At 46.9% G+C, this 13,888-nt stretch overlaps 1 protein-coding gene across 5 annotated transcripts in view; it reads left to right on the plus strand.

Annotated features, from left to right (window-relative positions):
* The window catches only part of Trpv3 (transient receptor potential cation channel, subfamily V, member 3), a 32,880-nt gene extending 18,992 nt beyond the window's left edge, over positions 1 to 13,888 (plus strand). Inside the window, exons 10-18 of one of the 5 annotated variants that reach the window (NR_163834.1) lie at positions 871 to 1,029; positions 1,688 to 1,789; positions 2,755 to 2,828; positions 5,089 to 5,254; positions 7,453 to 7,515; positions 8,715 to 8,989; positions 9,949 to 10,061; positions 10,248 to 10,327; positions 10,623 to 13,888. Coding sequence is in view for 3 of the 5 variants with exons in the window: in NM_145099.3 (NP_659567.2) it covers positions 871 to 1,029; positions 1,688 to 1,789; positions 2,755 to 2,828; positions 5,089 to 5,254; positions 7,453 to 7,519; positions 8,715 to 8,989; positions 9,949 to 10,061; positions 10,248 to 10,327; positions 10,623 to 10,720 (1,134 nt within the window). In the remaining 2 variants the exon portion in view is untranslated. Of the gene's footprint in view, positions 1 to 870; positions 1,030 to 1,687; positions 1,790 to 2,754; positions 2,829 to 5,088; positions 5,255 to 7,452; positions 7,520 to 8,714; positions 8,990 to 9,948; positions 10,062 to 10,247; positions 10,328 to 10,622 lie in introns of those variants that run through there. The other 4 variants (NM_145099.3, NM_001371006.1, XR_388460.1 and 1 more) reach the window with 4 other exon arrangements.

Consider the following 13,888-nt stretch of genomic DNA (forward strand, 5'->3'; position numbering starts at 1 on the left):
TTCAGCTCTTCTCTTTCGGGGAGTGAGGCAGTGAGTGGGCCAGGTCTCCATCCTACTCCCCAGAGGCTCCCTGGACCCTCACAGTAAACTGTTTAGCAGGGTGGGTAAAGGTTGTGATAGAGATAAAGAGGAGGGCCAAGAAAGGCTCAGGAGATGTCCTAAAGTTGCAGGGATACTGGAACTCCTTTCTAGTCCTAGTCCCAATTCCTTGCTGTGCATCAGTACTCTTTCTGCTGGGAAACCCCAGACCCCTGTTTCTTTGACTGCCCCAAAAAGGAGACCTGGGAGCTGGGAGTTACCCTTCCAGCATTTCCATCAAACCAGTCCATTGCTCCTGATAACTGGAGCCTTCTGCCCCTGGCCCCACTGCTTCTGGGCTCCCGATGGGCCTTTTGAAAATGGTCCTTCTCAGACTGAAGGAGCTGAGGGGGTTTGCAGCCCCATGGAGGGAGCAACAGTGTCAACAGGCCAGATCCCCTGGAGCTCCCAGGGATTGGACCATCAACCAAAGAATACACATGGAGTGACCCATGGTGCTGGCTACATATGTGGCAGAGGATGGCCTTGTTGGACATCAGTGGGAGAAGAGGCACTTGGACCTGAGGGTGTTCAATGCCCCAGTGTAGGGGTATGCCAGGGTGGGAAGACAGGAGTAGGTGGGTAGGAAAGCAACCTCATAGAGGCAGGGGGATGGGGGATGGGGGATGGGGTAGGGAGTTTCAGAAGGGGAGATCTGGAAAAAGAAAAACATTTGAAATGTAAATAAAAAAGTATCCAATCTAAACAAAACAACAATGAAAAGAGTCTACAGCTTTGGAAAAAAATGGTCCTTCCCTGCCTGCCTAATCCCATGGGGTGCTCTATCCCCAGAACCGACATGAGATGCTGACCCTGGAGCCTCTGCATACGCTGCTACACACGAAATGGAAGAAATTTGCCAAGTACATGTTCTTCTTGTCCTTCTGCTTCTATTTCTTCTACAACATCACCCTGACCCTTGTCTCTTACTACCGTCCTCGGGAAGATGAGGTATGGGGGTCCCGGGGATGGGGTGGTGAGGGGAAGGTCTGAGGTGAAAGATCTTGGAACTGCCCCATGTAGAGAAGGGGAAACTGAGGCCCAGATATAAAGGATTTTCATGCTGTCATCCAATTATTATCCAAAGTTCCTGGCGAATAGAATGGTTAGACATACTGTAGGTACACAGATCGAGCAGGTTTTATTGGGAGAGAGTTGGGGATTAAGGAACCCCAGACCCTTCCCAGGCTTTCTATGTGGGCCTAGACTACACTGTCTGTTTGAGGCCTACAGAAAGTGGGTGGAGGAGAGGTTACTTAGCTAAGCTTCCCCACTTCTTTGGGCCTCAGTTTCCCACCTGTTAGTTGGGGTGCAGAGTCTCGGCTTCACTGAACTGTGAAGAGGCCCCTTTGAGTGTCTGGTAGTGGATGTGGTTGAAAAGGACCATGAAGTTAGGTTGTGGGTTTGTTAGCACATAGTGCATTGTCCTTACTGCAAAGTTCTGGGTTCCCACTGAGGGTGGGGTAGGCTGGGCTAGGAGATGAGGTTCCACAGTGGCCCCTGGTCCATCTTGAGGGTCCAGCATGCATATACAGCTTGGTTCCTCCAGCACCGGTGCTCCCTCCCCACTCTACTCCTCACCCTCATCTCTTCTTCCCTTCCTTCCCAGGATCTCCCACACCCCTTGGCCCTGACACACAAAATGAGTTGGCTTCAGCTCCTAGGGAGGATGTTTGTCCTCATCTGGGCCACATGCATCTCTGTGAAAGAAGTGAGTACGTCTCTGTGTCCTTCTAGAAAACTCCTTGAAGCCAGCAGGATGGGAGCAGGGCTGGCTTCCACTCCAGCCTGCAGAGCCTCTACTGTAGGGGCTTCAGGAAAATGTTTCCTTTTTAGGCCTTAGGTTCCTAAGTTACTGTACAGAGAACAATGAGTAAGTCAGGCCTGTTGTATCTGCTCCACCCCTCCTCCGCTCATCTGTCAAGTTGTCCACCATGTATCTATCCTTCATGCCACTCTGGGCCTACCATTCTTCCTTCCCCATTCTACCATCTTGTTACCTGCCTCTTACCATCTACCCAGTCACTCATTCAAACATTTCAAACCCTACATAACCTAGGCACCATACTTCTGTTTTTTATTCAGCCTTTTCCCCATCCATCTATCCATTCACCCTTCCACCCATTCATGTATCTACCTACTTAACCCATTTAACCACCCAGTGAATCAGCCTGTAGATTTTGAGCCTTCTGTATACAAAAGGTGTGTGTGTGACAGGGATGGGGGGCGGAGTTCTTCAGATCAGTTTGGTAAGGGAGCTAACAGTCACAGACATCTAGACTGTAAGGTAGATTAGAACGGTGTTTAGAGGGAGGTAGATGACTTATCTGGGCATGGGAGGAGGGGCAGAAGCTTCATCAGTAGGGAGGCCATGATAAGCAGCAGACACAAAAGCTCAGAGGCTGGAAAATTAGGCCATGGTTCGTGGGCAGCTACAGTGACTGTGGCTTTGCAGTTTCTGGGCTGAGGATGGGAGTGAGAAGCCTGTGGGAGCTCTACCCTCACTGAGGCGGCAGTGATGCCCTCTGGGCACAGGTCAGCTTCCATGCCCCACCCTTGGACTCTGAGCTGTCACACACAGCCCTGCCTGAATGAATCCCCACTGAAGCAGTACTTCCCAGACCCCTGGATGGAAGGTAGAAAGAGGGTCAAGCTTCTCTTTTCCGTTGATCCCAGGGCATTGCCATTTTCCTGCTGAGACCCTCCGATCTTCAGTCCATCCTGTCAGATGCCTGGTTTCACTTTGTCTTGTAAGTAGGCCTGTCCCTTTGGTCACAACTGATAGAGAAGGCTGAAGATTCTATGGAATAGCACCCAACCGTGTCATCATGTCAAAGCATCCTGCTATCACTATGGTCCAGAGGTCCCCTCTGTCTCCTCTACATAGAAGTGCACTTGAATGCCTATAAAGGGGATCAGAAACACTGAGGCTGTCCTGATGGCAGGGGAAGGCTGACTCCATCTCTCAGAGCCCCAAATGGCAGGCACCCCAGAGAAGCAGAGGCTTGGCCATCTTGTTCATGTTTGTAGACAGCAGTGTCTCAGAGAAGACCCTTCTAGCTTCAGTGACACCCCAGGGTTGTCATCTGAGACCTCGGTTGGTCAGGACTAGAAGACACTGAGAAATCAGTCTCATTTATAGAGAGTTACACACCATGATGAGTGCTCAGTGATATCAGAGCCCCAGCTGCTGCTGTGCTGGTGGCCTTGTTTTCTAGTGAGAAAGCCTAGCTTAGCAGCCTCTCTGCATGAAGTCATGTGCAGCTGACACCAACAGCTCCTGTGACCCTTGGCTTAATGGGCAGAGGCAGACTCAGTTGACTCTGTGGTAATGCCAGAGGCCATGGCTGAGGATGAAGAATGCTGGTTTTGCAATGGTGGCACACCATTAATAGTCTTTTTTTAAAAATATATAGGAGACTGATCTCTCTCTCTCTCTCTCTCTCTCTCTCTCTCTCTCTCTCTCTCTCTCTCTCTCTCTCTCTCTTGTATAAACCTGCACATGTATAGGAGTGCATGTACTATGAATGTAGGCCTGAGTTTGAAGTTGGGCATCTTCTTCAATCATTTCCCACCTCATTTTTTGTAACCCTTTACTTTTTAAGACACGGTCTTTCACTGAATCTGGAGTTCCCCGATTGGCTACATTGGCTAGTCAACAAGCCAACAAACCCCAGGGACCCTCCCACTCCTGTCTCCTCATGGCTGGGATGGTGGGCACTCACTGCCACACCTGATTTTTTTATGTGGGTGCTGGGGATTTGAACTCGGGTCCTCATGCTTGTGTAGGAAGCATTATGGCAGCTGGGCCATCTCCAGCTCCCACCTAGGAGTTTTATAAAGTGTGTACCTGCCCTCAAGTGGTGTGAACTGAGTTCTTCAGTCCCCCAGGGACAGGTAAGCAGGTGGACAGGCCAGATGGATTGTGCCCCAGGCTGCAGGCCACATGTGTGCCTGTCATTGTTGAGAAAGGGTGCTGGTTCCCGAGGAGATACGTTCACACAGCTCTGCTCTTAGCGTGATGTGTGCTCTTGTGCTTCCACTTTGTTAGGGTAGAGGAAGGTAGAGTGGTCCTTTCCCACTTGAGTCCCCAGTTGGCTCCCCATCAGGCCTCTGTTCTTCACCAGAGGGAAAGAGCAGGTTTCACTGTCTGACATTAGAAACATAGGGGCATTTTTGGCTCTTTGATGTCTGCAAAACTGGAAGTGTGAGCACTCTTTAGGAGGATGTTTTCATGCATGTTTGTCACATGCTATGATTCATTATTTGGAAAAAAAATTATACATGTGTATAGAACATTTTTATCAAACCCAACTTTTACTCTCACTCTTCCAACACTTTGCAAACTCCTCTACTGCTTCTTCCCATTTTTGTGTACTAGTTTTATTTATTTATTTTTTGGAGACAGGATCTCACTCTGTAGCTGGCTCAGAGCTCGCTATGTAGATAATCCGCCAGGGGCTACATCACCAAAGAAAACACTTTCCTTTCCCAGGAGCCATCAGTTGCCAATAGCTCCCCAGCTGTGGGTGGGGCTTCGTGGGCCCCTCTCCTACTTCCTAGAATTTTGATCTTTTGCAGGACCTGTACAGGACAGCCCTGCCACACTCAGAAAACACTGCTCTACAGAGGGCCTCCCCAGCCTCTGGCGCTTGCAATTGTCCTGTTATCTCTTCCACAATGACATGCCATGCAAAAAACTACCATCTTTAAAATAATTTTAAAAGTGTAACTTTTAAAATTTTTTAGAACTGTAACCATATAGGTGATTTCCAAGCCATCTGGCCTTGTGGGCTGTATGGCAGAGTCTGCTGGCAGCCCACACTGGCTCTGCCTTGCATCTAGTGATGTAGTCCACACCTAGCTGAATAATACCAGGAAGCCTTGCATATCTTGTCAGCATCAGCTACCATGGTGACCTTTTCGGTTTAGGGGTTTGAATAAGGTTTGGGGGTTGAATGTTTCTGCTGCTGCTAAGTAAGGTCCTTGTCCCCTGTGTCTCCTGAACAGTTTTGTCCAAGCTGTACTTGTGATACTGTCTGTATTCTTGTACTTGTTTGCCTACAAAGAATACCTCGCCTGCCTCGTGCTGGCCATGGCCCTGGGCTGGGCGAACATGCTCTACTACACGAGAGGCTTCCAGTCTATGGGCATGTACAGCGTCATGATCCAGAAGGTATGCCAGGAACTGTGCGGGCAGAGCACCCTTTGAGGGTGGAGTTTCCACTCTTCAGATGTGGAAACTAAGATCTGGAGCAATAATCAGTAGCCCAGCACTCTCCAAAATGCCACAGTCTTCATTTGATTTTGGTCAGACTTTAAAACAACTGGGCTGGTTGGGCATTGGTAAGAGACACACTTTGTGAGGGAAATGTTCTGACCCTGAGCAGTGGTGTTCTGGAGGATATCTAACAATTGCTCTTTGGATGTGTGTGTCCATGCCTGTACATATAACAGACAAGTGTATATACACATTGCATGCATGCATGCATATATGCATACATTCATACATACATACATTTGTCGTACGTTTTTACACTACGAAGGATGAGTAGTACCTTGTTGCTTTCTGAAATGGGGTTGTATCTGCCACCAGCCTGTGGGTGCAGCTGACCAATGAGAGCTGCTCCTTTCTGGCTGGTTGACGGTTCACTTTGTAAGCAGCAACGTGAGATAGTCTGGATGTTGTCAGTCAAGCTGAGAGCAACTGCTTTACTGAACTGGGTAACTGGTATCAAGCACAGGAGGATCATTAACATACCTGTGCTATTCATGAAAGATAGCCTATACCTTAAAAATACAATATTTAGATCCACTCCTTCCTCACCCAACCCTGTTAACGTCATGTTCTCCTTTCTTAAAAAAACACACACACACACGTATATAATATGTATATATAAAACCATACACACATGTGCATGCTTAATGATTCCAATTTGTGTTGTTCATGGGTGTGGTGTCATCCACTGGAATGTGGTCAACTTACTAAGGTCCAACTCTTAAAGAAAAACTTTAAGAGGGGGCTTCCTCCCCGAGAAGCCATCAATTATCATGGTTGGCTTGATTTCATGCAGGCCTTCTACAGGCAACAGTTGCAGTTCTTTGGTACAGTGACCTGGCATGTCTAGAAGATGATGTTTTCATCTAATCTTCCCCGACCTTTGGTTCTTACAATAATTTTGCCCTTGATCCCACAGTGGTCACTGAGTCTTGTGAGGGAAGGGATATAATGTAGGCCTCCCTTCCATTTGTGGCCGAACCTCCACAGATACTTTTTCTCTGCACTTTGACCAGTTGTGAGTTTCAGACAGTCCACATTTTAAAGTTTAATCTGTCTTAACATTTTCTGGGTCACTGTCTTGAATCTAGATGTAGACATCAATAAAACAAGGAGCATTTTGTTGGTAGGATTTACATGTTCATAGCATTGCTGGTTTTCATGGCATAAACGTTCCTGCCATGGTGGATTTGCAGCTGCTGACATTATGCCACTTAACACATCTGGGAAGAGATGTGCAGTTGTACTTTATTGTATAGTCCTTCCAGTATCTGGTTACAATAGATATAGCTAGATAACACTCAATGTTGAATATTTATTATCTTAAAAATGTAGCTTAATTATAAATGGATGTGACTAAAATTTTCATTTTGAGACAGTTTCTTAAAATCGAGCCCAGGCTGGTTTAGCAGCTCATGCTCCTCACGCCTTAGCCTTCATCTTGCTTGGGCTATAAGCCTGTTCCATTATGCTTGACTTAATGATTGGATATTTTTGCGATAAAATTATTTTTTAAAATTTTTTATTGACCTACAATTGAAAATCTGTATACATCTAAAATGTAGGATTGGGTATAGCTATATACTGTGAATTGATTACCAACTTCTATGTAGCTAATACAGCTACCATGTGTGTTAGAAAATTGGAGACCCATGCTTTGGGCACACTTTAACTGCACAATCTGATATTTTTTATGAGAGCCCCAGAACCTATTTATCTTATAATTGAATGTTTGATTTAGTTTTTCATAGTGGATATGGTCACGACATTCATGCAAATTCAACTATCAGTTCTGAGAAGTTGTTATGTGCTGGCTCTGGCATGTCATCGGCCCCAGGGAGGCCCAGATGTGAGACTTCATAGAGAAAGGCACAGGGTGAATCAGAGACTATGTGCTGGGAGGTGAGGTGGAAGGAAGAGAGGTTTTGGGGACAAAACAGGAAAGATGGCTTCCTTGTAGAGTCAGGGCCCTCAGAGGAGCCTAGAACCATCAAAAGGGATGAAGAGGGGAGAGAGAATGGCAGGATGCAGAGAGACGGGTGCACAGCAACCATGTGCGCACACCTCACACTTGAATCATGTCCATTTCTTTGCAGGTCATTTTGCATGATGTCCTCAAGTTCTTGTTTGTTTACATCCTGTTCTTACTTGGATTTGGAGTAGGTAATTGCTTCACAACTAACAGTAATTCCCATGCTTGTTAAGGACCTTATTCGGATATCAGAATGACAAAGCACACAGTGGCTTCATCAGGGGCGACACAGTACCTGCAACATTAGTGTCTGCAAAGAACCTTTTACCTTCTCTCAGCAACTTGACCAAGCTAGAGTCATCAGCTATGATCCCATGGATTACAGACCCATAGCTGTCACTCTCACCCATCCAACCCATGGTTTCCCCAGACTTTCATATCCATCACAATCTCTGATAGCTATGCTCAGTAGATGTTCTTACCCTTCCTGTGGATGGCAAATGAGAGCTCAGAGACACTTGGTGGGTAGTCTTCAAAAACTAGGAGCAATCTAGTGCACTGAGGTGTATTTCTCTGGCCCTCCACATCTTGTGACTCTTGACAGTTTGCTTCAGGTATCTCTGTGGGAACTTATGGTTTATTAGGGACCAAATATGTGGAAGCCCTTTTTAAATCTAGAGGGAATGATATAACCCAATTTTATTTCTAACCACTGTATAGGGAGATGGCATGTTTAGCATGCTTTTCTCCAGGGAAATTTTGTGGAGGCCCCACCCCCCTACTTTTTCAGTGACTGTTGACACAGTTGCTCTCATCTGCCTGATGCCTTTTCAGGGACAAACCTTGCTTATTCATTTGACTCTCTACCTGTAGACTTATTTCTCCATGCATTCACTCACACAGGAGCCTGCCCACTCACTCACCCAGCAAAGAACCATCGATGAGGTGTGTTGGATAGAAGAGAAAAACAAGCCCAGATCTTGTTCATAGGGAACTCAAGGGATGCAGGATCTTAGAGTGCTGGGGGAGACCACTCAGGCTACAGGCAGTCAGAACCTTAGTCTACAGGGAGCCAGGGTCACACACAGGTTAAGTGGCAACCTCAGAAGGCTGTGGATGAGTGAAGGCTGAGCTTCAGACCGAGGAGGGGAGAAGAGGCTAGTGTCAGTGGGCAGGAAGGGCTTTCTGCAGGCCAGGCAGAAAAATCAGCCTCATGAGGCTTCCGGGGAACCTGACACTGGAGAGGAAGAAGAGCAGAGATGGGAACTGAGAGGCCGGAGGGAGGGAGGGAGGGAGGTAGGGAGGTAGCAGTGTGTACACATGCAAACACACGAGTTGTCTGGGTGGCCAGACAGCATTGCCCGAGAGCACCCATTGTCCCCACAGCGCTGGCCTCACTGATTGAGAAGTGCTCCAAGGACAAAAAGGACTGCAGTTCCTATGGCAGCTTCAGCGACGCGGTGCTGGAGCTCTTCAAGCTCACCATAGGCCTGGGCGACCTGAACATCCAGCAGAACTCCACCTACCCCATCCTCTTTCTCTTCCTACTCATCACCTATGTCATCCTCACCTTCGTCCTCCTCCTCAACATGCTCATTGCCCTGATGGGGGAGACGGTGGAGAACGTCTCCAAAGAAAGTGAGCGGATCTGGCGCTTGCAGGTGAGCTGGGCAGAGGCCTTGCTAGGGACTTTGTTCAGCTCGTCATCGTGAGGTTTTGCACAGCACCAGTGGGGCTGCGGTGCATCCTGAGACTTTGCTTAAGCCTTAATGTAGGTTCTCTGAGAACAGGGTCGAGAAGAGCAACACATAGAGGGGAGACACAGGCTTCTGGGGGCACTCTATTCATTGTCACCTGTGATGTGTGGGCATTGAGAAGGGACTTCAGGTTGAAGAGACGTAAGGTTCTGGAACAGTGAAAGGGGCATTTCTGCTCGGTTCCATCCTGGACGTATCATTTCTCAGTCCTGAGAACAACTCATGGTATGGACCCTGTGGTGACAACTAACCTGATCCATGAACTGAGTTCTGCTTAGAAAGTGCTTGTTGGACTTAGTGGGTAGAGCAGGGGAGGGAGCAACCCTTCAGGAATCTGCAGAGCTGCCTGCAGGGGAGGGGACTGTAGCCTCCGTTTGCCATCCTCAGCTGGCAGAACAGAGATGCACATGACAACGGGGGGGGAGGGGGGGGGGAGGAGCTTTGGGTTCCTAGTTACCAGAAGCTTTGTTAACTGGGTTGAGCATAATGCTCCAGAGAGACTGGACCCCCTACCAGGGAAGCTTCCATGGTGCCCAAGCCTGAGAGAGAGAGTGTGGGAATGTTTGACCTCTGAACTTTCCTCTATCTGCAGTTCCAGAATCCCAGCATTTCAGTTAGGAGGCTCCAGATATCCAGACATACTATTCATGTCAAGCTGAAAGCAATTTATCACTCCAAAGTTTTTTTCTCATGTTTCTCATGTTTGAGTTCATGAGTACTTCAAACCTTCAAGACCTCTGCTTTAAGCACAAATGAGGCTGGAGTGAGGTAGCAGATGGGGTACCTGTGGGTATACCCTCATCTGGAGCAGGACTCTCAGAGCAGGCTTGGAGAAATCAGTTTACGCTTCTTTCTCTCCCCAGAGAGCCAGGACCATCTTGGAGTTTGAGAAAATGTTACCAGAATGGCTGAGAAGCAGATTCCGCATGGGCGAGCTGTGCAAAGTAGCAGATGAGGACTTCCGGCTGTGTCTGCGGTAACAGAGGGAAGGGTTGTGCGGCAGTATTCTTTGACGTGGGTAGGATCAGCAAACAGGAGGTTGGAGCATCCCTGTGTCTGTGGCATTAGAGGAGCTATATAGAACCTGGGACATCCCAAATGTGTGTGTTTATATCACTGAGATGTGATTCCGAAGCAGTGAGTACAATGGTCACACTTACAGGATCAACGAGGTGAAGTGGACGGAATGGAAAACACACGTGTCCTTCCTTAATGAAGACCCGGGACCCATAAGACGGACAGGTAGGTACTGTTGCTTTGAGATGGTGTGGGGTCCTCTTTTGGGGACTTTTTGTGACTTCATGTGAATCAAGGCCAAGAAGCCTGGTTTTCTTACCTGTGAATCTGAAGGTCCTCTCCAGTTCTGATACTCTATAGCACTATTTAGAACAGCTTTTAAGAACTAAGTGATAGGGGATGGGGTATAGCTTAGGTCCTTGGTTCTAGCCTCAGTACCATGGGGGCGGGGGAGATTGTACTAACACAGGGACAGGACACAGAAGGATGTACTTCTAAATCTCAACTCTGTTCTCTGCAGCAGATTTAAACAAGATTCAAGATTCTTCCAGGAGCAATAGCAAAACCACCCTCTATGCGTTTGATGAATTAGATGAATTCCCAGAAACGTCGGTGTAGATGCCTGGCTTAAGGCGGATGTGAACCCTGTGGTTTGATGCTGCAGGCTGAGCCCTGGTGTGCTGAAGTGCTATGCAGAGTGCTAAACTAGAAGCAAAATGCTCCTCACATAGACTGGTGGCTGCTGAGGAGTGGCAGTCAGGATCTGAAAGGGAAGCACCTTGGGTTGTGTGACTCCAGAGGTCAGGACAATTCCAAGGCCAGCGGTTCTGAGTCTGGAAGTCTCCTGATGCCCCATGTGAGGAACCTGCAGGTTGGCTTGGCTCCAAGACATACGTGCTGGAGAAGGAAGGAACTGGGGTCTGAGGAGTGGGGAGAGTGGTCTCCTCTCTACTACGATCTGTTGTTGGGGCCAGCTTCTGCCCACAGACTCCTTCCTCCTTTATCTCCCCAACTATGACTGTGCTTCCTGAATTTGTAGGGGACCCTGTCCCAGCGTGTGTAGAGGACCTGAGCTAAGTTGGGTCTACTTGGGTGAAGAGGGGAATGAGCTACAGAATGCCCTTACTGAGCCTCCAGGAAACAGGAAACTGGACTCTATCCTTGGATTGAAATCCAAGGCTAAACCTATCTCCAACTGAGAGATGCTTAAATAGTGTAACTGACACAAAGTTTTTATTTTTAGTTCAGAAAAGCCATTTCAGTTTTGAATGAAATTTACTTCAGATGAAGTAGGCAACTTTAAAAGCTAAGAAACAGATTTTGGGCTTTTGGACTGAATGTAAGTATTATATACTAGGCTTCAGGTGGCCAGGATCAGGACAATAAACGTTTCTACACACACACACACACACACACACACACACAAAGCCTGAGGGAGACAGGCTGTGATCTGGGGGAAAGGTTTGGGGTCCATCCTCTTTGAGTCTCATCCAGTGCTGGCCTCACTTTATCTGAGTCAGAAATAGCAGCTGACCTATTGAGAGGGTCTTAAAACTCAGAGATGGCTAGCAAGCACTCCAGTGTTTCCCACTGGGGAAATCAGCAGATGCCTAAAACACACTGCTAGTTTTTGTTTACTGTGAATATTGAAACTGTACAAGAGGCTTCTGAGGGGAGAATATCTGCCAGACTTAGGGCTTATTTCAGATCCTCAGCCTCAGATTTTTTTTTTTTCTCCTTGAAATTTCAGAGTCAGTTTGGTAGAGTAGAGGTGGAGATTGGAGAATTTCTCCAATGACTAGAACTGAAATAGTCTCCCCTGTCCAACTCCCTCTCTTCTAACCTACACTCTCCTCCAACCTACACTCTTCTGTTATTTAGTAAAAGGATTCATGTAGAAAGATTTGAGATGGAACTATAGATGACTATGAAGATTTTTTTATGTTAAATGGGTTGGAAATAAGTTGGGCCTTTACAAAACTTGGCAATTGTTGAGCTAATCAGACTAGAGACCAGACAAAGAAAGCAGTCCACTCTGGCAGGTTTCTCCATTCTAGAAAGTTCCAAGTACCAGCATAGCTGGACAGGTGAAAAGTTGGTCATTCCATCCTGAATGGCCTGGTGGGAGAGATGGTGGTGGATGGTACAGCATGGACAGCTGCCCAGTCTGCAGCAGCCACTACCTGCACAACCTTCTGGATTCTCTATTGCTCAAAGATCACACTCAAGTAGGGGAAGATGACAAAGCATGTGTCTTTGGAAAAGCAAAAACCTGAGGGGGACATCATGGGAAGAAGGAGAAGAAGTGCTCCTGATGGGCAGAAATAGTGAGAGAACTGGTTTGAGATTTTGGTTCAGTTCAGTAGACAGCTGCTTCAGGAGTTTAGAAGAGTTCAAGAAATGGGCTAGTACTTGTTGGGAAGATGTTGAAGAAAGCAACTAGGTGAATCTTAAGATGCTGAGACATTCTACAGACCAGTATTCCATAGCTGGAGTCTCCTTGAGTTATCCTGAACAGAAGTCCCTGTTTAAAGGGCAACCGCTGGTTCCAGGGAGCTGGGATTCCAGCTTTGCATTGCCTTGGAAGGCAGTAGTTCAAACCACGTAGCTTTGCATTTCCCACTTGGATGGAAGGTGTGGCAAGTTGGGCAGATAGAAATAACTAGCTTCTCAAGTGTTGTGGAGACTGTTTTCTGTGGATCTGGATGGAATTTGTTGGCAAACCCATTTCTGAATTGGCTATTCATCTAAATGTGGGACCCCACCCCCCAAGATGAAGGCTTTCACCCCAGAGGGTCAAGCTAAGAAGGCTCATCAAAGCAAGGAAAGGCATCTCAACAAATGGTGTCCTGCTCAAAAGGGCCAAATCCCTCATTATACATGTGGAGACTCAGGCTCTGGAATGAACATAGACTTGTTCAAAGTCATGTCAGAGCAGGTGAGGCTAGGATACCCTGATTTCTGGGCCACAGGGATATTTCTGCAGTTTTTAATCATTGGGTCTTTTTGTAGTTGCCACATTAGGGGGTAGTTTTTTTTTTTTTTTCTTTTCTCTTATGATTTGGAAGTTATCATTGTCCTTACAACCTAATGACAAGTCTAAAGATCCAATGTGCCTAAAGCCACACAATAACAACAAAGATAGCAAGAATACACACACACCACTGACTCTTGTTGGCCTATCAGGACATCTTAAAACTCCATGATTTACATTTCAGTAATTTAGGGGGAAGAGGTTTTCTGGGGATGGGCCTGAGCATGCTTCGGTAGTAGTTACAAGCCCTGGTTTACACCTCAGGAAGAGTTTTGTATTGCAGACATTATGCCATGTGTCTGTTTAGAATAACATGGGTGCTTCCTTCCTTCCTGGTGTGGGGAGAAGGAATAAAAGCTGTACTGTGAAGTCATTGAGCTCTCAGGCATCTGCCCACGAGAGTGCAGTATTACTGTGGTTCCTTTCCTTCCTCAGGGCCTGGTGACTGCTCCCCCTTTGCTCTGGATGAGGCACAGGGAGACAGGCCCTCACCAGAGTCTGTAAGCCATACTTGACTTCTGCGTTGATTTACATGTTGTTATTTTATATGTACTGTGATCTTGGTTCCAGACACAGAATTATTGTCGTATTCTCACGAGATGTGCTGATCATTGTATAACTTAACTTATAGAATTGTTTTTAGTGTTGTTTGTGTGAAACTACATGCTCAAGAAATCATAAAGAGTTAAGACTACTTTGGTCTCATTGAAATACTGTTTTGATTTCCAATAAATATTTATTTTGTCATGTTA

Source organism: Mus musculus, chromosome 11 (genome assembly GCF_000001635.26).
Source record: "Mus musculus strain C57BL/6J chromosome 11, GRCm38.p6 C57BL/6J".
NCBI lineage: Eukaryota > Metazoa > Chordata > Mammalia > Rodentia > Muridae > Mus > Mus musculus.